This window comes from Anguilla rostrata, chromosome 9 (assembly GCF_018555375.3).
Source record: "Anguilla rostrata isolate EN2019 chromosome 9, ASM1855537v3, whole genome shotgun sequence".
In the NCBI taxonomy this organism is placed as follows: Eukaryota; Metazoa; Chordata; class Actinopteri; order Anguilliformes; family Anguillidae; genus Anguilla; species Anguilla rostrata.
The window spans coordinates 41,262,451-41,288,900 of NC_057941.1; the positions used below are offsets into that span (position 1 = coordinate 41,262,451).

The 26,450-nt window shown below is 44.8% G+C and overlaps 2 protein-coding genes across 4 annotated transcripts in view; one reads left to right on the plus strand and one right to left on the minus strand.

Moving 5' to 3' along the window:
* Positions 1-410: 410 nt before the first annotated feature.
* On the plus strand, positions 411-15,664 carry nup88 (nucleoporin 88). Its single transcript, XM_064352169.1, has 17 exons — positions 411-669; positions 2,195-2,333; positions 3,688-3,868; positions 4,203-4,289; positions 4,998-5,174; positions 6,115-6,301; positions 6,707-6,857; positions 9,486-9,584; positions 9,843-9,933; positions 10,176-10,280; positions 10,400-10,552; positions 10,762-10,887; positions 12,372-12,437; positions 12,911-12,991; positions 13,525-13,651; positions 14,843-14,961; positions 15,140-15,664. Exons 1-17 carry the CDS (start codon positions 436-438, stop codon positions 15,201-15,203), a joined length of 2,187 nt encoding a protein of 728 aa, XP_064208239.1. The 5' UTR covers positions 411-435; the 3' UTR covers positions 15,204-15,664.
* Positions 15,665-16,099: 435 nt separating this feature from the next.
* rabep1 (rabaptin, RAB GTPase binding effector protein 1) overlaps positions 16,100-26,450 on the minus strand; it is a 29,894-nt gene continuing 19,543 nt past the window's right edge. For 2 of the 3 annotated variants that reach the window (XM_064352162.1, XM_064352160.1), the window contains exons 13-18: positions 25,587-25,727; positions 24,494-24,683; positions 22,866-22,921; positions 22,116-22,214; positions 21,799-21,915; positions 16,100-21,120 (exon numbers count right to left, since the gene is read on the minus strand). In XM_064352162.1, coding sequence (XP_064208232.1) covers positions 21,019-21,120; positions 21,799-21,915; positions 22,116-22,214; positions 22,866-22,921; positions 24,494-24,683; positions 25,587-25,727 — 705 coding nt within the window. In that variant the 3' untranslated portion in view covers positions 16,100-21,018. Of the gene's footprint in view, positions 21,121-21,798; positions 21,916-22,115; positions 22,215-22,865; positions 22,922-23,742; positions 24,073-24,493; positions 24,684-25,586; positions 25,728-26,450 lie in introns of those variants that run through there. The other variant, XM_064352163.1, reaches the window with a different exon arrangement.

Genomic DNA, 26,450 nt, shown 5'->3' on the forward strand with positions numbered 1-26,450 from the left:
CCAGAGCTTGAGGGTGTCTGGCTGAAACAACGTAAACTCACAATGTCTGAAATTAATTATTATCAAATTGTTATCACGCCAAATCCCTCGTGAAAGACAGAGCTAAATTCTACTTTTTTCTGCGTAACGAAATGTAACACAAGCTAGTTATGTTAGGCAGCAAAGTAAATACGTTACATTTAATTGATAGCATTTGAGTGACGAATTTGTTTATTACTAGAATTTAAAACCGAAACGCAAATTCTATAATTAGATCATTGTTTTAAATTTTATAAAACGAAACTAAATTAAAAAACTACAATTCCCTTACCTCCACCGAGGGTTGCCATTCCTTTTCACATGATTGGTTAAATTCGTTTTAGAGGGACTGGAACCTCGTTTCTATTGGTAAATTCACTTATATCGTCATTCTATTACGAGGAGATATTTGTGAAAATGGCGGCGTTCACAGGAGAACACTGGAGAGGCGAGCTGCCCGGCCACAAGATTTTTATGAAATTACGGGAGAAGCTTCATTTGGAACCTCAAGCAAGTGGTAGAAAACTTGCGAAAAACCTTACATTTTGCTTGAATGGTGATTTATTCGTATGGGACGACGATGATAGTGTATTTTACACAACCAACCTGAGACAGCTGAACTCAGAAGTGCTAGATAGTTCCGCATATCAGGTAAGCCTTGGTCCCTCTGGTTATTTGCATGAGCTAACTAGCTGGTTAGAAGTAGTTAGCTAGGCGCTTTCTATTCGAGTGCTTTGTGGCCTGATTTCTTTCAGAATTCAGTCTGACCTGTACTACCGTGATACATTAAATACAGTCGTTACCGTTAAATCTGGCTCTGTTCTGCACTTAAGCTTTTCTGACAGCTGCCTGATTAACTAGACAAATACGTTAAATGCATCGCGCTATTGATGTCCTTCTCTGCGTGAGTTACTGTGTAGCAAGGTGTTTGAACATCGCTCGTCATCCGCACATACTGTGTCAATGTCTGGTCTTAGGAGCCCCAGGGTCTTCTGATTTTTGTTTTCAATTTAATTTATAATCGTAACTAATTCAGACCCACGAAACCAAGTGAGTTAGCCGTGTTCATTAATTAAATTACGTGTTTAATAATATAACCTCTTATAACCTTAAGCTCTCTCGGATCAGGGTTGTAGAATCCTGTCCAAAATAGCAGTGGTAATTGTAATAATTTCAGTGAATTCACTAAGGCTGTACTGTTCTGAAATGCACACTATTACTGGAGATTTGGAGAAAATAGGTTGAAAGTACCACTATCAACGAAGTTGTCTCTGTGTAACATACATCACCGTATGTTTTTAATGCCGCTTTTTGCAATAGTAACCCTCATCAAATAGCTTGAAGTATGTATGTTAATCTTACATTTTGACTTCAAGAGAAAAGCTAAATCCAAAAATAGCAATACATAGAAAAGGAGGCTTCATGAGCTTTCATATGTTCTCAGACACTGATTTGAGAAGTCCAAATCAAAATACTGTACATGCACAATAAGAGTGTGTTTCACTGATAACACATTACCCTCACAGCATTGCTCTCTCACTGCCTCCGGTGTTGAATATTTTATCAAAATATTTAGAGAGTGCACCTTCATCTGTTGCAGAATTGAATATTACTGACAGTTCAACAATACTAGAAAATATTGGAATAAAAATGAACACTATAAAAATGGTTTATGTAATTTTTTGTATGCACATGAGACAGGATTGCTTGGTCCCACTGACTCTGCTTTTTACTTAGTCCTTGTTGATGCACAGCGGTTGCTTTGTCACTGCTATTGCTGTGGTCTCTCCAGTGTGGTCATATCAAAAAATGTATCTTCTTTTGTTGTGTTACAGTAACACTTTCTCTGAGTTCTTTTTAATGCTGACACATTAGTCTTGTAGTCTTCTTTCCAATTCCTTGCGATGCATCTTCTGGTCTCATTTTGTTGCAAGTCTAGTGGACTGTGGCTTTCCCTCCTCTACTGTCGTCTCCGCCCCAACCTGAATTTAAAAAGCCCGCGTAGTGATAGCATTGTTGTGCCTTTAATGAACTCCTGTCCAGTCTTGACAATGGTGAACACGTCATCATATTGGCTACACTGTTCCGTGCGATTAGAGCATTTCTAATTGATCTGGGTAAGGAACTGCTGGAAGGTCAGCAGGCGCAGGCTGTGACCCGTGCGCTTTCCCCACAGACCCTGCTGTGCATCAACCCGCCGCGGTTCGAGGTGTGCGAGGTGCTGCTCAGCCCGACCCAGTACCACGTGGCTCTGATCGGCCACCGCGGCGCCACTGTCCTGGAGCTGCCACAGGCGGAGGCGAGTGGGCGGCGAGGTCAAGAAGTGAGTATTGAAGATGCCCTGCACTTACATTACATACATTAGCAAGCAGACGCCTTATCCAAGCGAGACCAAGTGCTAGGTTTCATGATAGAGCAAAAACATGAGTGAGTGCCATCCCAGACTGGAATGGGGTATTGGGGTTACTCATTAGACCCTATAGTGATTTTGTACGTATCACTGAGCTCCTAATGAATAACCTGTGGTAAAAAAGTTCTTAATATAGTTATCGTTATGTGGCCTTATAAAATCTGTTCTTTAAAATATGGCTTCTCAGAGCAAAACAGTTTATATTCTTTCATCACAAAAATGGTTGTAAAAATCTGTTTGTTTTTTTATTGCCACCAGTTGCTTATTTTCATTTGGATTTAAGTTCTAAATTTTATTTTCTTGATGCAGAAGACACTAAGAGTGGTTTTACGGGAAAGCTTCTGATTGGTGGATGTACCTGGCACTAATAAAGTCATTGAATTGTCCTTGGTACAGCCAACTGAGCAGTTTTTCCTTGTACTGAGAGTGACATTCTGATTCTGTGGCTGTGAAACAAGCATCATTGTCTAGAGAAAAGCATGCCCCTTTAGGGCAGTGCAACAAGTGTTAAAAACTGTTGACTCTGTGACTAGGATAAAAAAAGAAAGTGCAAATAAAGGTAGCAGACTCCATGGCAATAATTATGGTGCATCTCTTGCCTCCAAGCCAGATCAATCTTAAAAAGTGTCAACTAGCACCTCTTATGTGGCTGACGCCAAAGCACACATTACCAGAGATACATAAGTGTTATTTCTAATCTAGGCACTAAGGCTTCGCCTCACAGTTCAGAAGCAGAGTCTTAGTGTGTCTGTACCATCTGTGAACCGGGGTCTCTCCAAATTGGGGAGTAAATGAAAAATAAGGAATTCGAACGCTATTCCAGAAAAAAAGGCATCTGTAAAGAGCTGATGGATATGACAACAGGTTTAGGATTTCACGACACAGGTTTTATGTGTGTTTCTCACTTCTAAAACAAAGCTGCTATGCAGATACTGTAAAAAAAGTATCCCTTTTTAAAACTTTTAACGTGGTGTGTCAAGAAGGGATTGAAAAGAAATCAGAGATCAAACGCTAGCTTTCTGTGATGTTGAATTGCAAATAGAAAGCCAGCATCCTCTGACAGGAAGCTCCTGTGAGAGATCTAAGGAGCTGTGGGCAGGTGCGTCGGAGCCACTTTTGGCTCAGGCCGGGGAGGAAATCGCACAGCAGGGAGAGGGGTGGGATTACACCCAGTCGCATTGTCCGGACCCCGCATCCCGTCAAACCCAAAATCCTGCGGGGGGCTGCGATCTTATGTCACGTGAACATAGAGCGAAGAGCGCCCCTCGCTGGAGAATCCGTTCACCTCCCTTCTCCCTCTCCCTCCTCTGGCAGGACCATCCCGGTGGCGGAGCGCTTCTTCACCAGCTCCACGTCCGTCACCCTCCGGCAGGCGGCCTGGTACCCCAGCGAGACGGAGGAGCCCCACCTGGTGCTGCTGACGTCTGACAACTCCCTCAGGTAACAGGGCCCCTATGGGACGGCGTGTCACTGCACAACACAAGCTAACGCTAGGTTTAACCCTCTAAGGTGTGAGATCACAAGTATGTGATTAGAATGTTTTTAACTGGACATTCCAATGCTGATGTCATAATTACTACCTGTAATTGGAAGCAATAGAGTTCTAAAACACTGATTTAGGATTTTGAAAAAAATGTTACAAAAAACCTGCTCTTCAAAGGGTTTAAATGCTGCTATCAACCCTTCTGCCTGTCTGGAGATGGATGGATAGCTGTTTAAATTCATTCTGGGTTGTATTGGGTTATATTGTCCATTCATTGAGCTCTATCTGCAGGTTCTACAGTCTAAAAGAGCCTCACACACCAGCCCGGGTGCTCTCCGTGTCCCAGTCAGAGGAGGATGGTACGGTTCACACAAGAGGGTAAGCTGCTTTGTCTCAACTCCACGCGCACACGGACACACGCACAGACACATGCACCCCCACAGACAAACACTCAGACGTGCGCACAAACACGCGCACACCCAGACATGTGCACACTCAGACACATGCACGCACACACACACACACACTCTACGCTCTTTCAACAGTTGCTTGTGTGCGTTGCAGTGCAGATGAAAGGTGTGACACGGCGCACTGTGCTCTGATTAAAAAGTCTTTGTGCGCCTGCATAATCAATAATGCTGTCATCTCTCAGATCCTGATACTTCCCTGATGAAGTGTCAGATTAGTCCTCTGTGCTGGCTGTTGTCATGTGTTTCTATGAAGATGGTTTCTGTTTGTGATTTTCAGAGGTTGTCAGCACCTGAAATTGACATAGGGAAAAATGACATTGCACCCGTTCACAAGTTTAGACGGAACAGGAAGTTGAGAGCGACTGCTGTCTCTGATGCTGGATGCTGTGTTCCAGAGAACAGCCAGCTTGAGCTTGTTCCTGCGAACGCAGCACTTTCGCCACGACCGGTTCTTTTTTCTGTGGCTTGATGGCTGGCGCAGCGGTCGGAAAACGCTTGGCAGCGGTTGGCAGAGGCCAACTGCTTCTGCTTTCTCGCTGATGAGATTTGGCGGCCTGTGGCCGAGGTCAGGCGGTGCGAGCCCGTGCTGAGAACACCATCCGTCCTGCTTTTTCAGGCGCTCCTACGCCGCGTCTCTCGGGGAGATCGCCGTGGCCTTCGACTTCGGGCCGGCGGCGGGGGCCCCCCGGCAGCTTGTGGGCCTCCGCGGGAAGGAAGAGGTGCTGGCGTACCCCCTCTACGTCCTGTACGGGAACGGGGAGACCTACTTGATCTACACCAGCCTGGCGCACAGGTCAGTGTCATCGCGCTCCCTCGTTTCTCCCTAGGTTGCCTTGGCATAAGTTAGGTCAGAATAATGTTCATTGCGTGAACTGAACTGTGTAATTGGCTGGAAATAGCTGTACAAAATTAGTATTGTATCTTATTGAACCTGTGTTTTGTAGTTGTCCAATGTCCAATGATATGTGCTTTTGTACGTCGCTTTGGGTAAAAGCGTCTACTAAATAAATGTAATTGCTCATCAAGACCAGCACCTGGGATCTGTGCTCGTTCTGTGATTAGACTTGAGAGATGCATCATGCCTGCTACCTCTCTTGATGCAACAAGTGGATGAATTCTGCTAGGCTATATCCAAGGTATTCCACCTGGGTCCTGGGGATAATGTGATTTAAGAGAGTAAATAATCCCTCTAAACATGAAAAATACCTCGTAAAGAGAAATTAATAGCTTGTTAAAATTTTGGGATTGCCTTTGTGGTTTGAACAGAAACCAGCATACAAAGGGGGGTCACCGGGACCGAGTTTGAATACCTAGGGGTTAAATGTAAGTTAGCAGTGATGGCTATGCAGTGGCTGGCATGCAGCGACTAGCATGCGGCGGCTTGTATGCAGTGGCTAGCATGTGGTGGCTAGTATGCAGTGACTTCTATGCAGTGCATTCTATGCAGTAGCTAGCATGTAGGGGGCGACATAGCTCAGGAGGTAAGAGCGGTTGTCTGGCAGTCGGAGGGTTGCCGGTTCGATCCCCGCTCTGGGCGTGTCGAAGTGTCCCTGAGCAAGACACCTAACCCCTAACTGCTCTGCTGAATGAGAGGCCTCAATTGTAAAGCGCTTTGGATAAAAGCGCTATATAAATGCAGTCCATTTACCATGTAGCGGCTAGCATGCGGTGGCTAGCATAAAGCGACCAGCATGCACTGGCCTGTGGTCTGAGGCTCTGTGTTTGTTTCCCAGCGGTGGAACTCTAGGAAAGCTGCTCGGCCCACTACCCATGTACCCCGCGGCGGAGGATAACTACGGCTACGACGCCTGCGCTGTGCTCTGCCTGCCGTGCGTGCCCAACATCTTGGTCATCGCCACGGAAACGGGCACGCTGTACCACTGTGTCGTGCTGGAGGCGGAGGAAGAGGAGGAGTCTGGGGTCAGTATCAACGATTTGGATCCTTCAGATCGAATCAATCTTGTCCTTTAAAAATTTTTTATTGTACTTTTTACCTTTTTTATTTTTCTTTCTGAGCATGCATCCTGTAAATATTTGGAAATATGTAGAAACTGTGGTATACTTTGCGCTTTAATCTGTTTGTCTCACTGAGTTATTTCATGCAAGGTAAATTATCTTCAACGACAATAAAAGATCTGCCTGTCTGTCCGTACCTGTCCATTCAGAGCAATCGGTCACAAAATACGACAAAACAAACATGTTTACTGAATCTTAATGACGTGGGATTCTGTGTGTATTAAGCACTTGGGTAGGAGGTGAGATTGCGTTTGTGGATCTACCTGAGCCCGTCTTTCAGAGCTAACAGAATCCCTTGTGTGCGTCCAGGCTGTGGAGAGGTGGACGCGTGGATCCGAGTCTGTTCCCTCGTTGTACGTGTTCGAGTGTGTGGAGCTGGAACTGACACTCAAACTGGCAGCCGGGGAGGAGGAGGAGCCTGCGGAATCTGATTTCACCTGTCCAATCAGACTGCACAGAGGTACGGAGGCCACTCCTCTGTATTCCCTTCACTTTCTAAACCACAGAAGCCCAGCGGGGCTTTGACTGGGTTTAGGACCAAGAAAATGAGTCTGTCACTTTGCCACAAATTGATGGTAGTGGGCCACCTGGGGGCCCTCGTCTGTTAAAACCAGAAAGAATATGAGGTCTCCGCTGAGCAGTGGTCTCTGGTCATTACAGATCTCACTGTTCTTTTTGCAGCGTGTAGATGTTAAACCCAGTCGTCTGTGCTACAGTGCAAATGCATATTTCTCACTGAAGTTTGCTTAATCATGCCTTCATTTGTTAAGCTGTACCTCCCCTTAATCTGCAGTCACAGTCTGCTTCAAAAATATTGCTTTTGTCAGCAGTTTCAAGAATTTCAAGTGTGAGATTGCTTTGGCACTGTGTGTATGATGTCACACCCCTGTGGATGAAATCGCAGTGCAGGTTATAATGGGAGCAATTCCAAACTCTTCTTAAACATAAGGGAACATGAGGCCTTCCTAAGGTTGTAGCACATTAAGGGCCTGATTTACTGAGACATAAAGCATACACAAAACCTTTTAGCACAGGCAAAGCCAACAGCATGACCAGTGATTGGTCACGGTATTTGTTTTGCACCAATCGTTGGTTGTGTTACTAGTTTTGCATGGGCTAGAAGGTTTTGCCTATGCTGAAGGTCTTAATAAATCAGGCCCCAGGTTGCAACTAGAGCCGCGTTTCCACCAACTTTTAGTCCCAGGAACTACTTTTCAAGGAACTAAAAGGTTCCTTCAGCCCATGGTTGTCTGCGTTTCCACCGCGGTCTAAAGTCCCGCGAAGATTAGGAAAATTAGCCCACTGACGTATGAAAAAGCGACGTTGTCGTCGGTCCATCTGTCATATGATTTCTTCTGTAACCCCATACTACCACCGAAGTAGCCTACATTATTTTCTAATAACCGGGACAGCCCGGAGGGGTTTATTCCACTTATATACAACGGGTTACCAACAATGACTATATATGGTTACTTTTGTATTTATAGATTTTTATCGATTTAATCACCTGGAATTGAAATATTCTTCTGCAGCCGTTTGGGCATATTTTACCGTTAAGCAAAACTGTCGTTGGTAGTTGAACTTGGACCGTTGTTATGCAACAAATAGGATATAACAGGCCAATAGTCAGATTGTAACTGTTTTATATATCCTCTCAAACACATTATGTTTTTATGCGAACATTCACTTTCATGTCTTGACATCCGAAGCAACAGAATGCATTCACATTTCCAATATAACTGGCAACAACAGCAGAAAACATGCACATGTTGTAAACAATTTGCTGTTTGATTACTTTCTCATCGTCAATTCCATATAGGCTAATCGCAGAATGACAAGAATAGAACGAAAACTCGGACTTGCGTGAAAATTTAAATTAGCAGTGGTACAGCCACCGTTTGCTTTCCTTCAAAGTTACTGCTAGCCGAGCAGCGAAGTGTGCCCTCCAGATGCGAACCATGCACCATAAATTAGTCCATAGTCTTCCTGGTCTTTTTGTGGAATTGAAAAATGGCAGAGTAAAATTACGGCAATCTGAAAAAGCTAAAGGGACGATTACTAGAATTAACCTGTTATTTTACCCTGACAAAAAGTGCGGAAGGTGATTTCCAGTTTGCTTTTACTGTATCACCAATGTGAATTACGCAGAACTACCGCATACCTCACATAACTGTATCAAACGTTTTGAGTCAATTACAACGGGCTAACAAAGAAAATCCGGAAGAAAATATTCAGCAACCGAATTAATCCGTTTGAATGTTTTGATATGTAATATGCTGTCCCAGCACGAATGCTTAGCATTTTATAAAACGAATACTAAAGCAAGAAAAGAACAGAAGAGCACACGTTATAATTCCAAGACGTTGGCAGGCTTTAACCAAAACTAGGCTACTGCGCCGCATAACATACAAGTTTGATTTTAAGTTATTAGGAAAATAAATTGGTTTGCGGCTGCATATTTTTAAACATGGTGGTTGAAAATAAACACAAAAAAATGTTGCGAGTACTCGACCAATCAGAAATGTTCAGCGCTGCAAGCTCCACCCAAAAGGTTCCTGTACTTTCGGAAAGTACTACCCCACGAGCAGGAACTTTTTGGGGGGTAAAATAAAGCCCCCGGAACTACATTTAGACCCTAGTTCCTGCGGTGGAAACGCACTGAGTTCCTCAAAAGGTTCCTAGTTCCGGGGTAAAGTTCCTACGGTGGAAACGCGGCTTAGGTGTCCACCCGAGGAAGGACGGAAGTCCCGCTCAAGTCCTGCCGACATCCTGGTCTCCCATTTGGTCAAATGGGTCCTCCAAACGACCCATGTTGAGCTTTCAATAGACTAGGGACATCTAGTGGTAGTGTGAAGTAATTTAACTACCAAAATTAAGATTAATTAAGAAAAATTATTTTAAAAAGATAAGATTGACCTCCCCCAAACCCCAAATGGTCTGTTTTTATGTTTCATCTGCCTGTCTCAATGCTGGGCGGGACCTCTGTCCTTTACAGGATGGGCTTCTAGTGGCCACCCCAGCTCTAAGTGTGTTTGGTCTACACCGGCCGCCCTGATGCGTGAGCATGTATGTGTTTGTCTGGTTCCAGACCCCTTGTGCCAGCACAGGTACCACTGCACACACGAGGCGGGGGTGCACAGCGTCGGCCTCACCTGGTTCAACAAACTGCACAACTTCCTTCAGTCTGGTGAGCAACAAGCAACTTGCGCCGCTTTGGGATTTCAGTTAAACGGTTCGAAGGGTAATTTGCCTCCATGAAAGCTGTGCTGCATTTCATAAACGCAGCTATTAAATGCGATCTGAAAAAATTATGGACATAGCTGCTAAAGTTTAGATTTAATTGCATCGACCGGTGAATGGCATTCATTTTGTGAAATGTCGTTTTTGACGATGGTGTCTGTCTCTCTCTCTCTCTCTCTCTCTCCCTCCCTCCCTCCCCTGGTAGATGAGGAAGATAAGGACAGCTTGCAGGAGTTAGCAGCTCAACAGCGGTGCATTGTGGAGCACATCCTCTGCACGAGGCCACTTAGCAGCAGGTAACAGTCGTGATATATCCTGCTGTGTCGCAGGGAGGGCTTGGTAAACACTGTTCAGTAACTTGCCTTATCACTGGAAGGATGTAGAGACACAGTCCCCAGCTGGAGCACTCTTTGATACCCATTTATGCGTTGCTTTCAGCCTCTCATGTGGTCCTGGGTGAAGATCATATTGTGGACTTGTGGTTGTTCAGGCCTGTATGTTCAGATCTGGATTCGTTTGCTTTTCCCTCTTTCTCCAGCTTGTCGGCCCCAGTTCGCGGGTTCTGGATCGTGTCAGACCTGTCTCTGGGAGCCACAATGATCTGCGTCACCAGCACCTACGAATGCCTCCTGCTCCCTTTGCTGTAGGTCTTGCACCTCATCCAAACATTGTCGTTATCATCCTGGCCTTAATGAAGGAAAGGCCGTTTCCATGGGAACTCGCCTCACCAGCTGGGAAAAATAATTGATTTTTGTGTTCTAGGAGTTCAATTCGCCCGCCTTCCCCTCCCTTGCTGTGTTCCCACCCGGGGGTGGGGCCTGGAAGCTCTCCGCTGCGTGGCTTGACCAATGACCCATTTGAACAGCACATCCGCAACATTCTGGCACGCGGCTCAACGAATCCACTCCTCCTGAGGTAACTCGGATAATAATTAGTGATACTAAAGAAAGGTTTTTTTTTCTCCCCCCTCCATATTAAGATATCACACTGATGCAATTGTTGCAAATGAAATGTCATACAAATTCATTGCTGTGTTTTAAAGTGTAGAATAAATTATCCATGTGACGCTGAAGATGTTCCTCTGAATTTGCACCTAAAATGGCCGCTTCCGCGTTGTGTCGCAGGGCGGATAAGGACACGTCCTCGACTCCTCCGGCAGAGTGTCTGCAGCTCCTGAGCAGGGCCACGCAGGTGTTCAGGGAGGAGTACATCCTCAAGCAGGACCTGGCCCGGGAGGAGATGCAGAGGAGGTGCGTGCGCGCCAGCGGACTTTGGCTCCTGGAGGGAGAGCGGCGTGGGGACACTCCAGCTCATCCTCTTTGTTGGGGGGGGGGGGGGGACACTCCAGCTCATCCTCTTGTGGGGGGGGGGGACACTCCAGCTCATCCTCTTTGTGGGGGGGGGGACACTCCAGCTCATCCTCTTTGTTAGGGGGGGACACTCCAGCTCATCCTCTTTGTTGGGGGGGGGGGGACACACTCCAGCTCATCCTCTTTGTTGGGGGGGGGGGGGACACACTCCAGCTCATCCTCTTTGTTGGGGGGGGGGGGGGGACACTCCAGCTCATCCTCTTTGTTAGGGGGGACACTCCAGCTCATCCTCTTTGTTAGGGGGGACACTCCAGCTCATCCTCTTTGTTAGGGGGGACACTCCAGCTCATCCTCTTTGTTAGGGGGGGGACACTCCAGCTCATCCTCTTTGTTAGGGGGGGACACTCCAGCTCCTCCTCTTTGTGGGGGGGGGGGGGGACACTCCAGCTCATCCTCTTTGTTGTGGGGGGACACTCCAGCTCATCCTGTTTGTTGGGGGGGGACACTCCAGCTCATCCTCTTTGTTAGGGGGGACACTCCAGCTCATCCTCTTTGTTGGGGGGGGGACACTCCAGCTCATCCTCTTTGTTAGGGGGGACTCTCCAGCTCATCCTCTTTGTTGTGGGGGGACACTCCAGCTCATCCTCTTTGTTAGGGGGGGACACTCCAGCTCATCCTCTTTGTTGTGGGGGGGACACTCCAGCTCATCCTCTTTGTTAGGGGGGGACACTCCAGCTCATCCTCTTTGTTAGGGGGGGACACTCCAGCTCATCCTCTTTGTTGGGGGGGGGGGACACTCCAGCTCATCCTCTTTGTTGGGGGGGGACACTCCAGCTCATCCTCTTTGTTAGGGGGGGGCACTCCAGCTCATCCTCTTTGTTAGGGGGGGGGGGGACACTCCAGCTCATCCTCTTTGTTGGGGGGGACACTCCAGCTCATCCTCTTTGTTAGGGGGGGACACTCCAGCTCATCCTCTTTGTTAGGGGTGCATAGTTTCTGTTTTGTCAGTTTCAGGACCTCATGTAAATTTCAGTTTTTAATTGGCTCGATCATTTATTTTATCTGCAAGGAGCTAATCTTTTACGTTTGTAGAAATGTTGTAGCTGATCCCCATAGCTTGTGTGGAGATGTTTGAGCTGATCGTTTGTCGTAGTGAGTTTATTCATTACATTACATTACAAGCACTTAGCTGACGCTCTTATCCAGAGCGACTTGCACAACTTTTACACAGCATTTACATTGCATCCATTTGTACAGCTGGATGTATACTGAAGCAATGCAGGTTAAGTACCACGCTCAAGGGTACAATGACAGTGTCCTACCGGGGAATCGAACCTGCCACCTTTAGGTTTAAAGACCAACTCCTTACCCTGCCGCCCTATTCCCCGGCTGTTCCTTTAGCTCTGTATTTCTCTCTCTTGCAGGGTAAAACTGTTGAATGGGCAAAAGAAGAAGCAGCTTGAGGACCTTGCTCTGTGCAGAGAGGACAGGTATATAACCGGGAGTTACCTTCTGTGTATTTGTGTGTGTCTATATCAAGCCCTAAGACAGCATTCCAGAAATACACAGTCTCACCTGTGCAGTCAATTTAGTGCTTGTAATGACAATCATATTTCAGTTAGCATATTAGTTTTCCCGTAAGTTGCACAAGTGTAATGGTGTATTTCATTTCTTGTTGTAAGCATACTTGGTTTCGTGTATGCTTTTAACCAGTTAGAAAATATTATATGATAACCAAATAATTTAATATACATGACATTTTCAGTTGAGTCCTGTTACTATAAATACCTGGTCTTATGTATTTAAATTTTGTTAAGGCCCGTTTCATGGCCTTAACTGGTCATTTGAGTAAACAAGGAAAATGTGTATGAAACCACGTGTTATCTCATATCGTAAGGGCTCGTACTGAAGAGAGGATTTTCATGCTTCATTTTCATCTTTAACGGTTTTCTGCGTCACACAGTAAGAGTCTGCGAGAGTCCGCAGAACGTCTGGCTAGTAAGTATGAAGATGCCAAAGATCAGCAGGAAGCTACCATGAACAGGTTTGTCATATTTTCGCTGCTCCTCCATCTCTGCATGAAACGCTAGGGAGCAATTATCAATGATTTGTATCAATCAAGTATATAACACCATCTTAATGGTCTGTAAGACTTGAGAAACCGAGGTCGGGCTCGGAAAGGTTCACCTATAGTTGCGTTTCCACCGCATGGTACCGGCTCGACACGACTAGACTTTTTTGGTTTTCCAACAGGCAAAAATTGTGGATAGTACCTGGTTCCTGGTACTTTTTTGGTATCGCCTCCATCGAGGTTCCAAGCGAGCTCAGGCAATACCAAAAGGCGACGTGAAAACACTGCAGATCACTGATTGGTCAGAGCAACGCGTTTCATGCGGCGTTGCTAATGATGACCAGCTACATTGACGGGGTACTATCTGCAGTGGAAAATGAAGTGCCTGGTACCAAAAGCGAGTAGAGTCGAGTGGAGTCGAGTTGAGCTGGTACCATGCGGTGGAAAAGTGGCTTATGTTGTTGAGTGGTTTGCCTGGGCTAACTAGCGTGCGTTTGCCGGGTCAGGGTGAAGCGGGTTCTGAGCAGCCTGCGTAGCCAGCTGCCGGTGCTGTCGGACAGCGAGAAGGACATGAGGAAGGAGCTGCAGACCATCAACGACCAGCTGCGTCACCTGGACAACGGCATCAAACAGGTCAGAGCCCCACTCACAATCCTGGACAGGGTCGCGGGGGTGCTGGAGCGTATCCCAGCATGCTCTGGGCGAGAGGCAGGAATACACTCTGGACAGTCAATCTATCGCAGGGCACACGCACCATTCACTCATCCACTAATACCTATGGGCAATTTAGTATCTGCAATTAGCCTACCTGCATGTCTTTGGACTGTGGGAGGAAACCCACTCAGACACTGGGAGAACAAGCAGACTCCACACAGGTCGGATTCAAACCCTTCTTGCTGTGAGGCGACAGTGCTACCCACTGCACCACCATGCTTTACCAGACTCACAAAAGGCTATATCTGTTTCTGATTTTCATGTCAACTTCTGGTCTCAATGACTTAATTATCCCTAACATTTTCACCACCTTACATTTAACTAAATTTCTTGATAAGTGTGTGAATGACAGCTGAAGACTGCTCTTGTGTGCCCTTATGAAACTTTTTTACTGTAATCTAATCTATGAGTGAATCAGTATATACAGCCAGTTATCTCATCTGGTCAGGGTAATTGCAGAAAATAAAAACCTGCATATACACCAGGCCTCCTGGACCGCAATTGCCGAGCCCTGCTCAATATAGATTGGTAAAGGAGTGACGTAGTTAAAGAACTGCTCCTATTCTTTGAGCACTATTTAGCCAGGAAATTGCTGGTGCAAAGGTGAAACAAGGTGGGTGTGAAAGATGCTTAGCCTGGTTTTTCTATCGGGTTGTATAACACAAAACTCCTTTCGGATAAGTCTTTGTTTATTGAGGAATGTGGCCTTGGGAACAGTGATACAGAGTATTTGGTCCAAATGCCTATACTTCAAACTCTTAGGTGGTGTGTGCAACTAAATCACATGTCCTTGTGCAAGCCCCACAGTCTGGAAATAAATTGACTGTGCCTGACCATGCGAGCGTCAGTTGTGGCTGGGAATCTCCTGGGGTGATGTATAATTGGCCCTAACATCATCCAAGGGGGGAAGGTGTCGGTTGGTTGGCTAGCAGCAGCTGGCTGTGGACCGTATACCAGGCTATACTTAGCAATGAGGACATGAGTCTCAACTGGACTTCAACAGTTCTTCCTTTCAAAAGGAAGAAACGGGGAATAAAATGAAATTGGGTTCTAAAAACAAAAACTGAACATCTACCTACTGCAGACACAGTACCGCTCGGCCTTCCACAGGTTAATATGAAGATGGAGTATCAGAAGAAGCAGATGGAGAAAGGAGTGTCCCCGGCCAGGGCCAGCATCGCCCTCAGCGTCCACCAGAAGAAGTGCGTCCAAGGGGTCCTTAAAGAACAGTGAGTATCTCCAAATACCCGACTGTAGGGGGAAAGGGGGCTCCTCAAACCCTGTGGGGGGGCTGTGACTGTGACGGGGCTGGCCGTCCAGCTCGGTGCCAGTGCCTAACGTGTCCTGACAACCTTTCTTTTTCCCGCCGTGGAAGCGAGGCCCGCTCTGACAGCGTTGTTTCCACAGGGGCGAGCACATCGCTGACATGATGAAGCAGATCAAGGACATCAAGAACCACTTCAGCTTCTGAGAAGCACAGGATCACAACTCGACACATTTCGCAAACTGGGGGGGGCAGGGCGGGGCTGGCAAAGAGCTTGCTCTTCTCAGACATTAAGTCAGCAGGAAAATCTGTTTGCCTCTATAAATTTTACTCAACTTGACAAAAGAATTTGGCTTGGTGTTATCGTTTTTACTAATATTACTTTTGGTCCTGTGAGACATTCAATTGCATCTCAGCAATTACTTTTTGTGGTAATTTCTGGCAAGAAAATTAGTAGTGCAGTTAATTTAGCCTGTGAGAGGTAGAATGAGAACAGCCTGGTTACATTGCATTAAACAAGCTCTTCCTTTAGTTTAATGCAGTATGGGGGGGAAAATATGACAACCAGTCAGACTGTTTTTGTATAACCACACCTTATCAAGGTTTTGTACTAGTGCGTAATGTATATTTATCTCACTGTGGAATAAAAGTTCATGTTTTGTACAGTTTTAATGTCTTGGTCTTCAGATTCACTCCAGGTTTCAGATCTGTCCTCTGTTCTGTCACAGTGTGGGTGGGATAGCCTGAAGCCCACATCTGTCTCAGTAAGAGTGCAGACATTTGCATGAAAATCAATCTGTATTACCCAGCCGTTTTGAGACGGTGGCTGCAGTCATTTTCAGTACTGAAACCACTCTGTCTATGTGATCACAAAGGGGTGTCATCCTGTGATAAGAAGGGAACTCCATGTCACTTCCATTGTAACAGATTTCCCCCAGTGAATTGACTGCCTCTGTTTTCCCAGATCTGGCTTCATACCATGCAAATACAGACTGACAGTATCCTCCATAGCACATGAATACAGAAAACATTACACTTTATTATGCCTGATAATTATCCACATCAAGCATTTGTTTCAAAATGTTTAAGCAGCACACACTCAATAAATTACAATCTGGTTTATTAGATATATACAGAGATATGTACACAGTACAGTATGAGTTCGCAAGGGGTCCCGCAACGGCAACAAAGCATGTAGACAGGAACGTTAAAATCGGACAGGTCTTAAAGCTGAGATTCCTCACACTGAGGCCAGGGTGACTGACTCAAAGGGAAATTAGTCACGGCAGTATCTTTGTTCCCATTTCAGATACTGCCGCGGTTAAACCCCAGAAAGAATTTAAACTATTTCCTCCATTGTTTAACCCCATCACAATGAAAGGGAGGGGAAAATCAGGTTTAAAGGTGTCTCAAGATGAACCAAGGGAGGTGATAGTTAGGAGCTACAAAACAATGGTATAAATATGTCTCTTGCACACAATACCAATGAGTACAACTGGATAAATTCATTTTTACTACATGCCCTCTCCCCTGTATGATTTGGAATTGAAAAACATTGTATTCAACGAAGTCTGTATAAAACAAGCTTTCAATTTACAGTGTTCTGGAATCGTCTGCAAGAGAGGCTAGGCTCATTTATCTAAGCCAAGAAAAGGCCTTTGTAGCAGCAGCTGAATCTGGACATCGTCATTTTGCACTTAAATAATTAATCTTGGAATTTAAACACAAAATGAGATGCAGTTTAGGCTGAGGACTGGCCAGAAGTTTTTTTTTTCCCTTTTGCAGATGACACCTTTTTAAGCATTTCATCATTTGGGACCAAGAATGTTCAGGAACCTCAGCTCTGATGCCCTGTTCCACTATACACCACTGAAGAACCAAAAAGCAATAAAAACAAGTCTAAGGAGTTCTTAATTTTTTACCAAAAATGCATTTAAACAAACCCAAAATGTAACACCTTTAACAATCTGGAAGGATTTCCCCCCTTCCCAGAAATTAACTGGTCTGTCTGTCTGCAGAAACCTAGACAGAACACAGAAGACTGGGCCTTCAGAGACCTGTTGCGATTCTATGCACTGGTATTCATCTAAGAGGAAAGAGACAACGGAACACATTTCTGAATCTGTTTCACGGTCAAGCTCGCCATTTTAGATCTAATGACAAGAATCTCAGGGGACGATGGATGCCAATGACATTTCAAAACGGCATTTAATTATGGTCAGTCACTAAAAAAGACGTGTGTATTACTATGAAGTGCGTACTAATGTCTAGAACGTTCTGTATGATTATTCATTAGCATCACTCACTCCTTTACAGAATGTGTAGATTGTTAGAGTGCTGTGGCAGCACCTGCCAGATCTCATTTAACTGTCCCCCTCACTGTCCCTGTGGTTGGGTTTCTTTGCTGGATGCCAAAATAAACAAGGCATGCTGGGAGATTGTTTTAATTTCTGCTGCCGACTTCAAAGATCAGCAGGGCATACTTCCCTGATTTCAGTGAGAAAAAACTGGCTCATTGGCAGTTGTCCCTAATACTAAAGAATGGATGCGACTGTTCTCTTGAATGTGCAAATGTTTTTTTTTTTTTTCTTCCTGACTCTTCCAGTCATTGGTTTGTCATTCTGAAATCCAAATGTAAAAAAACACAGTAGATCTGGATTAGCCCCTAAACCCTCACTGACACCAGCCGTACAACTAGTCACTGTAATTGTTGTATGTTTTACATTTTGAGCGATGCTGCAGACTTGTTTAACTATTTCCCAGTTCTAAGTACTCTTCTCATTGTTTGACACACTTCCCAACGTACATCAATCTACAGTAGAAGTACTGTTCATTTACACTCATGACTAGTGGCCTATAGTGAATAAAGCTCTGAGCCCAGGACATGCAAGTTAAACATGTATGTTAACTGAGTTTATTACCATTATCCTGAGTACAAAAAACATGGGGTGGATATTCAATTCTGAAAAAGGATGAGCAGCATAATATTTAAAGAAGCATTTTCCTATGTAGGCTATTTTTGACACAAGGCAAAACAATGAATCATGCTGTCGCGTCTGACAAGATCTATAAAAATCAGCCAAAGAAAGAAGTTCCACCACTTCAGCCAAACTAGGCTGAATGCAGCCATATTTTCTCTGCGAAACATTGGTTATGGTTAAATCCCTACAAGCTCAGAGTATCACCACCTGAGCTCTTGTCAGTAATACTTGCATTTTTACACTGAGAAATGGTTCCAAAGGTCAGGTTATGTAGAGAGCTACTGCAAATACATATAGTGTTGGAGCTGTCTTAAGCAGCTGATATAAAGGGTAAGAAGCTCTTGAACATCATGCCTTCATGCTCAACCATGGTTTACTGTATTACACTTTGTTTTAAATTTCATTTAGTGCAAACTAAGCCTTGGTTGACACTCTGTAACTACATGAGCAGCAGTTGCCCGCCTGGTCAATGTACTTTTTTCATTTACCACTGTTACGACAACCATCATTTCCTCATAAAACTATTCAGTTCAATCCCCACTTGCACATAAATATGCACTTTGGCCTAAGATTCTCTGCATTTTCCACAGTTTCAACAATGCTGGTTCCGAAGCTAATTGACGACACGCTACTTTGAAACTCACAGAATATTTACATTTCATGTGACTTTTTATTTACACGTTCACTCACCGCGAACCACTTCACCCTGGAGGCTTTTTTTGGTAAATGTGCACCCGTAGGTGGCAAAAAAGGAGCACTCCACCGAAGGACAAAAAAAGAAACATTTCAACATTTGACACAACAGTACGGAGTACTGATAGTGGAAGAATAGAGCTGTGTAGAGGTGCGCCTAAACGCTTCTGGGTTAGCACACCTTCAATGCTGTTGGATGGCAGAAGTCACTCCAAATTGCCCGAAAAGGACTACAACCCCACTGTTATACTGAATTTTCTCACAGAAGTCATCTTCTTGGAAGTAGTGTGCAAGCTGTTTACAAACTACTACTTAGAATTTGTGCTTTAGATAGTGTTTACCACATACAACGCGAGTGAGGTTGTTATACTATAGAACCAGGTCACCACATAGCATTTTATTGATTTTAAATGGGGGAAAAAAGCCTAATATTTCATGGACAGAATGCAGACCACAAAATGCAAAGCTCATCTGAAGGTTGAAGTCACTTTCATCATATGGTGTCATTTGCAGGGAATGGGATCAACTGAAAACCCAGAGAATTGAAATACTCTTGTCAAGAAACCAATTGAATAAACTTTTTGATGGAATGCTCACAAGCACTGTAAAAAAGTTTAGTGCTTCACCTACTTGTGTACTTCAGTTTCTTCTCAATGTCAGGAAAGGTCATTGCACCATGCTTTCGTAGTGCTCTGCGAAGCCTCGGCTGGCTTCCTGCCTCATCTATCACATGCCGTACAAGCCCACAGTTAAAAACCACATGAGCCACCACAGGGACTTTTGTGCGTATTGCTAATAAGACAGCGTTGATGACTAGCACCAACCAAGAACAAAAAAAGGAACTGAAACCATGGCAGCTATAGCTAGCAGACAAAACCACGAAAGGTGGAAGGAAAAAGGGATGTTCAAGTGTAAACAACACTTAGCAGGTATTCACACACACACTGAGCTCACTAAAAAGGAAAGGTTTTCTACAGCTAGGGACAGAACACACTATAGCTATCATGATCATCACATCACACCCAATAAATTCATTAAATGCAAGCACTGGATATGAAATGCAAGCATTGGGTATTTTGCTGAATGTGCAGAAAAGTATGCATCTCACTGAGGGATGCTCATTCATACAGGTGCTGTGGTACAGGTTCAAGGTAGCCAATCACATTGGGAAATTCAGATTTTGACTTCCATGTTCAAAATGCTGCTTGTTTTCCATACTGTTGGTGGCAAAAATCAACCCACCAATTCAAATCTGAAATCCAATGGAATCTAAATGAGTCTAGTATGAAATCAACCAAACCAACCGTATTGAATTGCCTACTACAAAATTTCAGAGGCAACATTCAAAAAATTTGAGGTTACATATATTAACCTCTCTAAAGATCCCTTTCATAATTGATCAAACATCTTTGTTAAGAACAAGAAATCCAGTAGTTTTTCCACCTGATGTGATGTTAAAAACAGTAGCCACTGAAAGAGGCATGGACAGACACTCTAAGTGATTTAAGAGGGTAGCTGATGCAGAGAATAACTTTATCGAGGAAGATAGGGATACTCAATAGAAGCAGTGGCCGATCAGAAAATATAATCACACTGCGGTAATACAAGATGTCTGGGTGAAATGGTTAATGGACCAGGAAAAGGAAATTAAAAACATAGTTCTGGTCATCACAAAAACCGGGGGCCAGGTAAGAGCACATTTAAAAGATTACTTCATCAATCCAATATATATATTCTGTATATACAAACGTTCTGTGATTCCTTCATTGGTTTCGTGCCTCGTGCCTTTCAGACAAAGTGGAGAATTAAGAGCCATATCAGAACCACGGAGAAAGAGAGAATATCAGCCAGTTTGTCAAGTGTGTGACATGGTAGAAATAAAGTGGGATATTTTTGATGCAATCACCTGAAGAAGAAGCTGTAGAAGAAAGAAAGACCATACGACCCCTTTCCGGCAGGTCAAAGGATAGTTTCACATTTATAAACACAGGACAGACACACGGGCATCTCCACTCCTCAAGACTCAACAGTCATTTGATTATTTACAAAACGTCTGGTAGTGTTCTTCACAAATCCTGCCTTGGACGCCTCCATGCATTCCTGTACAGGGAAGGCCATTTTTTTTCCTTTTTCTCTTATATGTGGGGTTTTTCTTTTTTGGTTTTTCGTCCTCCATGTGCGATCTTGGGTTTTTAAAAATAAAGTCCCTCCTACCTCCCAGGCCCTCACATGGGTACTAAGGCCCTTGGGGAACCAGGGCATGGTAATGCCGGAGGTGGGGTGGGGGCGGGCTGGCTCGGGTTGGGTTCGGGTTTGCTGGGGCGGTGGCTGGGGTTCAGGGTGGTGTATCATGTCTCAGGAAGCTGGCTGATGTCAGTCAGGTTGGTGTCGTTGAGGATGGCGCGGATTCGATCCAAGGAGTCGGCCTGGCGGATGCGTTCCAACTGAACCTGGATGGAAGGGGAAAAATAAGGGGGCGGGGGCGTGGGTATGTTAGAGGCTGAAGTGACGGCTCTTCTACCAATCACATATTATCCAATTAGGTAAAGCCATGTGGGAGTCCCGGCCACAGTCAGGACTGAGCTGAACACCAAACATAACTAAGCTGAATATTAGGGATGGGCGATATGGAAATTCTGGAGCCGATATCAATAACCTGTACTGGTCTGGCCATACCGGCTAATTCCCATGTTGATACCTCCCTGTTCTACATTATAGCACACATGCAAACTGCAACTAAGTTTCCACAGTCACTGAAAAAAATCCATAGGAATAACATCAAATTAAGAACACAGTTTATTTGTATAACAAGATTTTATTTCAACTAGCCTACTTAACTATTAAGCACAAAAATGAATCTAAGGTAGCGAATGAGTCTCTGTATAGCTTTGCTTGTGGCTGGTAAAAATGCTTAACTGGTTCTGATGATTATTATTGGGGTACTTTTTCACTAAAATTGTCACTCAACTTACAGAGTAGGCAGAGCATCGAATGCATCACCTCTCTGGCACATGTAGGCTGTATCATCTTATCAGCCATAACATTAGCAACAGGTCGAGAGGAAGCGACTGCCAGTGTTTTGGGAGCACCGGATTCAGAGAGGAGGCAAGGCCGAGGGAGGATGTTACCTGGAGCGTCTGGGAGAGCTTGACGAAGTCCCTCTGCACCTGCTCGCTGACGTCCAGCTCCGTCTGCAACCTCTGCGCTTTGTCCTTCTCGTCAAACGCCTGGCTTTCCAGCGACGCCTGCAACCAGAGCAAAGGCAAAGACTGAACACCAGAACCGGATCAGAACCGAATCAGAGACGGAACGCACTCAGCTACCACCGCTCGCGAATGAACAGAGGACTAGGAAACGGGACCGAAGAGCTGCGTGGACTGCGGCGTCGCTAAAGACGCCTGGCAAGGCTGAAAGGGCGGGGAAGGTTTTGCAGGACTGCTCTGACCTTGGCAGCGGTCGCCTCCTTCAGCTGCTCCTCCAGGCTAGTCTTCAGACCTTGCAGGCTGTCCAGCGCCTGAGTCTTCTCCGACAAACTGCGCTCCAACTACACGAGAAAACAAGGACTTCAGCTCACCGCCCCAGCCACCGCACACCAGGACAATTATTACCGCTATTAATTACCATTTACATAAATGTGATTGATATATAGAGAACAGCAATTACAAAGTATCACATCAAAACATACAGTATATGCAGCAATTTACAACAAATATACCTCACATTTTATATACAGTGAGACTATAACAGTATAATCACGTCACAAATGTCTGTACAGCAGTGCTACACAAACCAAGCATGATTTCTACCTGTACACAAATGATGTTAACAGAACTGTGAAGAGGGGGGACTTGGATCAATAAGGACAATAATTAGCCAGATCAAGGAGGTTAAATATGCAGTTGAAAAACCTCAGAAGACTGAGTTAAGTGGCAAGGTTTTAAACCAGCACTAACTTCTCACTTAAAGCTCCAGAGACACTGTAAATATTTATGCACTGGACACTGAAGTTAGAGCACTGTTTACTCTAATAGTAAACCTCACGATCGACTCAGCCGTTTGAACTCATTCAAAGTGAGTGAGGTAGAACAGGTGCTCATTCGGGAGTCATGGAAACGCAACAGAAAGAGGTCCTCGGTGTGACCTTGACTTTCAGTCAACCAAAACTGATTAATGCACCCGGCTCTCCTCCAAGTACCTGTTCTTTTTCAGTCTTCACTCTCTCCAGCTCGGTTTTCAGACTGGAGAACGATGCTGTGGGAGGAGAAGAGAGGCATTCAAACAGTTCTAATTTATTCAGACTGCAACAGCAAAGACATGCTTCATAATACTCATGGAGGGTGAGCTGTTATTTATGAATAATGCATTGAGGAATCATCAGTCTTTGTGGAACCATTGCACTGACTGACTGAATGGAGGAGTGGGGTAAGATGTTAATGTCATGCTTAGTACGGTACGGTATATTTATGCATATTTTTAGTCGAGCAAAAGCCTTGGAAGTTCCCATTAAATCACTCCTTAGTGAAGCTGGATGTGCAGAATTAATATACTGCACACTGAAGTTCTCAAATAAATTCTACTTCTACTAATTGTTTTAAGCAATATATCCCAACATTCTCATTTGACTTGCTAGCAATAATGTCTTAGCTATAATTTTTGTACTAAGGTCTCTTTTATTCTTAAACACAGAAGGTCAGAAAAATGCATCTTCTGGTGTGAATATTTCACTACCAACCTAAAGTTAAAAAAAATTTTCAATAAAACAGACAATTCATTTTGGCTCAGACTATATTTCCGTTAAAAAAAAACCAAAAAAAAAACAGTGACCGCAGGAAAAAAGCGAAAAAAGGGATGTGGTTGGTGAACTGGGTTATCAGCAGCAAAATGTCAACAGTGCTGGGTGATATCCCACAATGATAATTATTGAATGCAATAATGGTCTTCGCCACTATATGATGTATTACCTTTCTTTCTTATACCTGATGCGCTTGTAAACACCCACACTTCAGAGGCTGCGTGAAATACTTCCGGAGAAAAAAAAATGTAAGGACTTATCAATTGGGTGAGGATAAGGCAAGATCGTATCATGTGATGTATTTTTATCAATCGCACGGAAGCTGCAAGGTCTTGCTGCTGATTAGCTGTCATATGGTCAACCACTAGCTAACACAGCTTTTCCTGTGGCCTCGGAAGCCTTTTTTGTTTACGGCCGCGTCAGGTATAATTAAAGAGTAATAGAGGAAAAGAAAGCAATACGCCACACTTTGGAGTCGAAATCGCATTTGATAATTTATCATTGCGGTATATTGCGCAGTCCTACTACAGACTACAGACTACAGACTAGGGTGAGAACACATAGCCCAAGTAGGCCAGTCAGACAGCGTGGCTCATACCTTCCAAGATGTCTGAAAAAGTCGCCCACAGAGGGAAGGGAGAGGAGAAAAAGAACAGGATTTAGAAGGCACAAAGGAAAGGCATAAAAAGAATGTCAGAAATAGGGGGAGGGGTTGGGTGGGAGAGTAGACTGGTATCCTTTCTCTCATTTGTGAAATGGGAGGGGGAGAAGGGATTTCACTGGCCAATCACAGTCCACCAAGCCCCCTAATCGAGCTTGCATCCGACGGCTTTCCCAGTGTACAGTATGGGCTAACAGGTGGCTCTGTACGTGTCCTAGTGTCACTGTGCACTCCTGTGTCTCCTGCAAAGGGCAGTGTCCTGCAGAGAGAGACCCCTTTTTGTCCTAACGAGAACTCGGGAGAGGAAAATGGCCGAACAGAGCGGGAGCCCCCCCCCCCCCCAACCCTGCCCGAGGCCGCAAAGACCCACCGATCTCCTCCTTGCAGCCTTCGATCTCCAGCTGCAGCGTGTCCTCCAGGTTCTCCTTCAGGCACTGCTCGGCCTGGATCTGCTCCTTGAGGAAGAGGATCTCGGCCTTCAGCTTCTCCTCCAGGTGGTCAGCCGCGGTGCGCACGGCCACGACGTCCTCCCGGTAGGCCAGCACCAGAGCCTGCAGCTCCTGCGGACGGCACGTTCCCCGCTCAAAACCCAGCCCACAGCTTCCAGGGCCTTCTCAAAGTTTTATGGATAAAGGCATGATTTTCAAGGACATCCAAGCAAACATGAGGGCTGCTTTGGGAAATAGAGCTACTTTTGTGAGACAGAATTATACTTTGGGGACATTACTTTAAAATTATTGTGTCTATAAAATGGCACACATTTCAGTATCCAATGAACGATGCCTTTGGTCGTGGAATATATGTAAAAACCAAATGAATATTTTCCAGTACTTTTCAACTGTGTTTTAATGATAATAACCAGTGAGTGATACAAGCCAGTAAGCTGACAGCTGCTGATGAAGCTAGTGAGTCAGCAAAAAAGATGGATGCATTTCACTCACATTAGCTTTTGTTCTGTTTTTATTATTTTACTTTATTTATTTTACACTTTTCAGTGTGGAACAAGACCAGGTTAAAACCTAGTATATGTCTGGACCTAACACACGTGATCCGGCCAACCAATGGTGTAACTTCATCACTCAGTCGGTCAGTCGGTCAGTCAGTCACAGACATTTGCGTTTGTGGAGCTGGCCCCGCTGTTGCGGTCCAGCCAAAAACTTGACTACTTTCGATGACTTCACAGAATGACAAATTTCCAGAATTTTCTAGACTGTGAGAGCCCTGAGAGTCAATGAAGAATAAAGAAGAATCTTTCTGTCTTTAGAATAAAAGAGAACATGCAAACTCAGACAGAAAGGCCCCATCCAGGATTTCAACCCAGGATCTTCTTGCTGTGACAGTGCTACCCACTGCACTACCGTGCCATCTTTGGTGAAGACATTCACGAACAGGCTGTTGTGCAGCTGCTTCAGGCCAAACTATACACACTGGACTGGTGTATTAACACAGGTGACGGGGCCTACCTGTACACTGGAGGGCATCTGGAAGTCCTCCTGCTGCTGCAGGGAGAGATGCAGCCGGTGTTTCCCCTGTAAGCTCTCGTTGTCCCTCTGTAGCCTGCTCAGCTCATCGGCCACCTGCTCCCTGGACTGCATGAGCACCGCCTGAGAAGCCAAACAGGAAGCCAAACAGGAAGTTTTAGCATCATAGCACCGCTATGATGCTAAAACAATACCTTTGACACGGTACCGGTGCCTAAACGGTGCCTGAACCAATACCTGCTTTAAAATAAAAATTTAACGACAACAATAAAGAACGTCTTTTCATTGCAAAGGCAAAGATATTGAACAATGTAATTGTTTTATTTGTTTAAATTATACTTTATAATTATAATTCATACCATTTTGCTTTTGGCATTTCGACTGAGTTTAATGTTCGCTAGTGTCGAGAGAGCAAGTGTAACTTTAGCTAGTCTAAAGCCGCGTTTCCACCGCAGGAACTATACCCCGGAACTAGGAACCTTTTGAGGAACTCAGTGCGTTTCCACCGCAGGAACTAGGGTCTAAATTTAGTTCTGGGGGCTTTGTTTTACCCCTCAAAACGTTCCTGCTCGGGGGGTAGTACTTTCCGAAAGTACAGGAACCTTTTGGGTGGAGCTTGCAGCGCTGAACATTTCTGATTGGTCGAGTACTCGTAGCATTTGTGTTGTATTTATTTTCCGCCATTACCAGCCATGTTTGAAAATATGCAGCGGCAAACCAATTTATTTTCATAATAACTTCAAATCAAACTTGTATGTTATGCGGCGCAGTAGCCTACTTTTGGTTATAGCCTGTCAACGTCTTGGGATTATAACGTGTGCTCTTCTGTTCTTTTCTTGCTTTAGT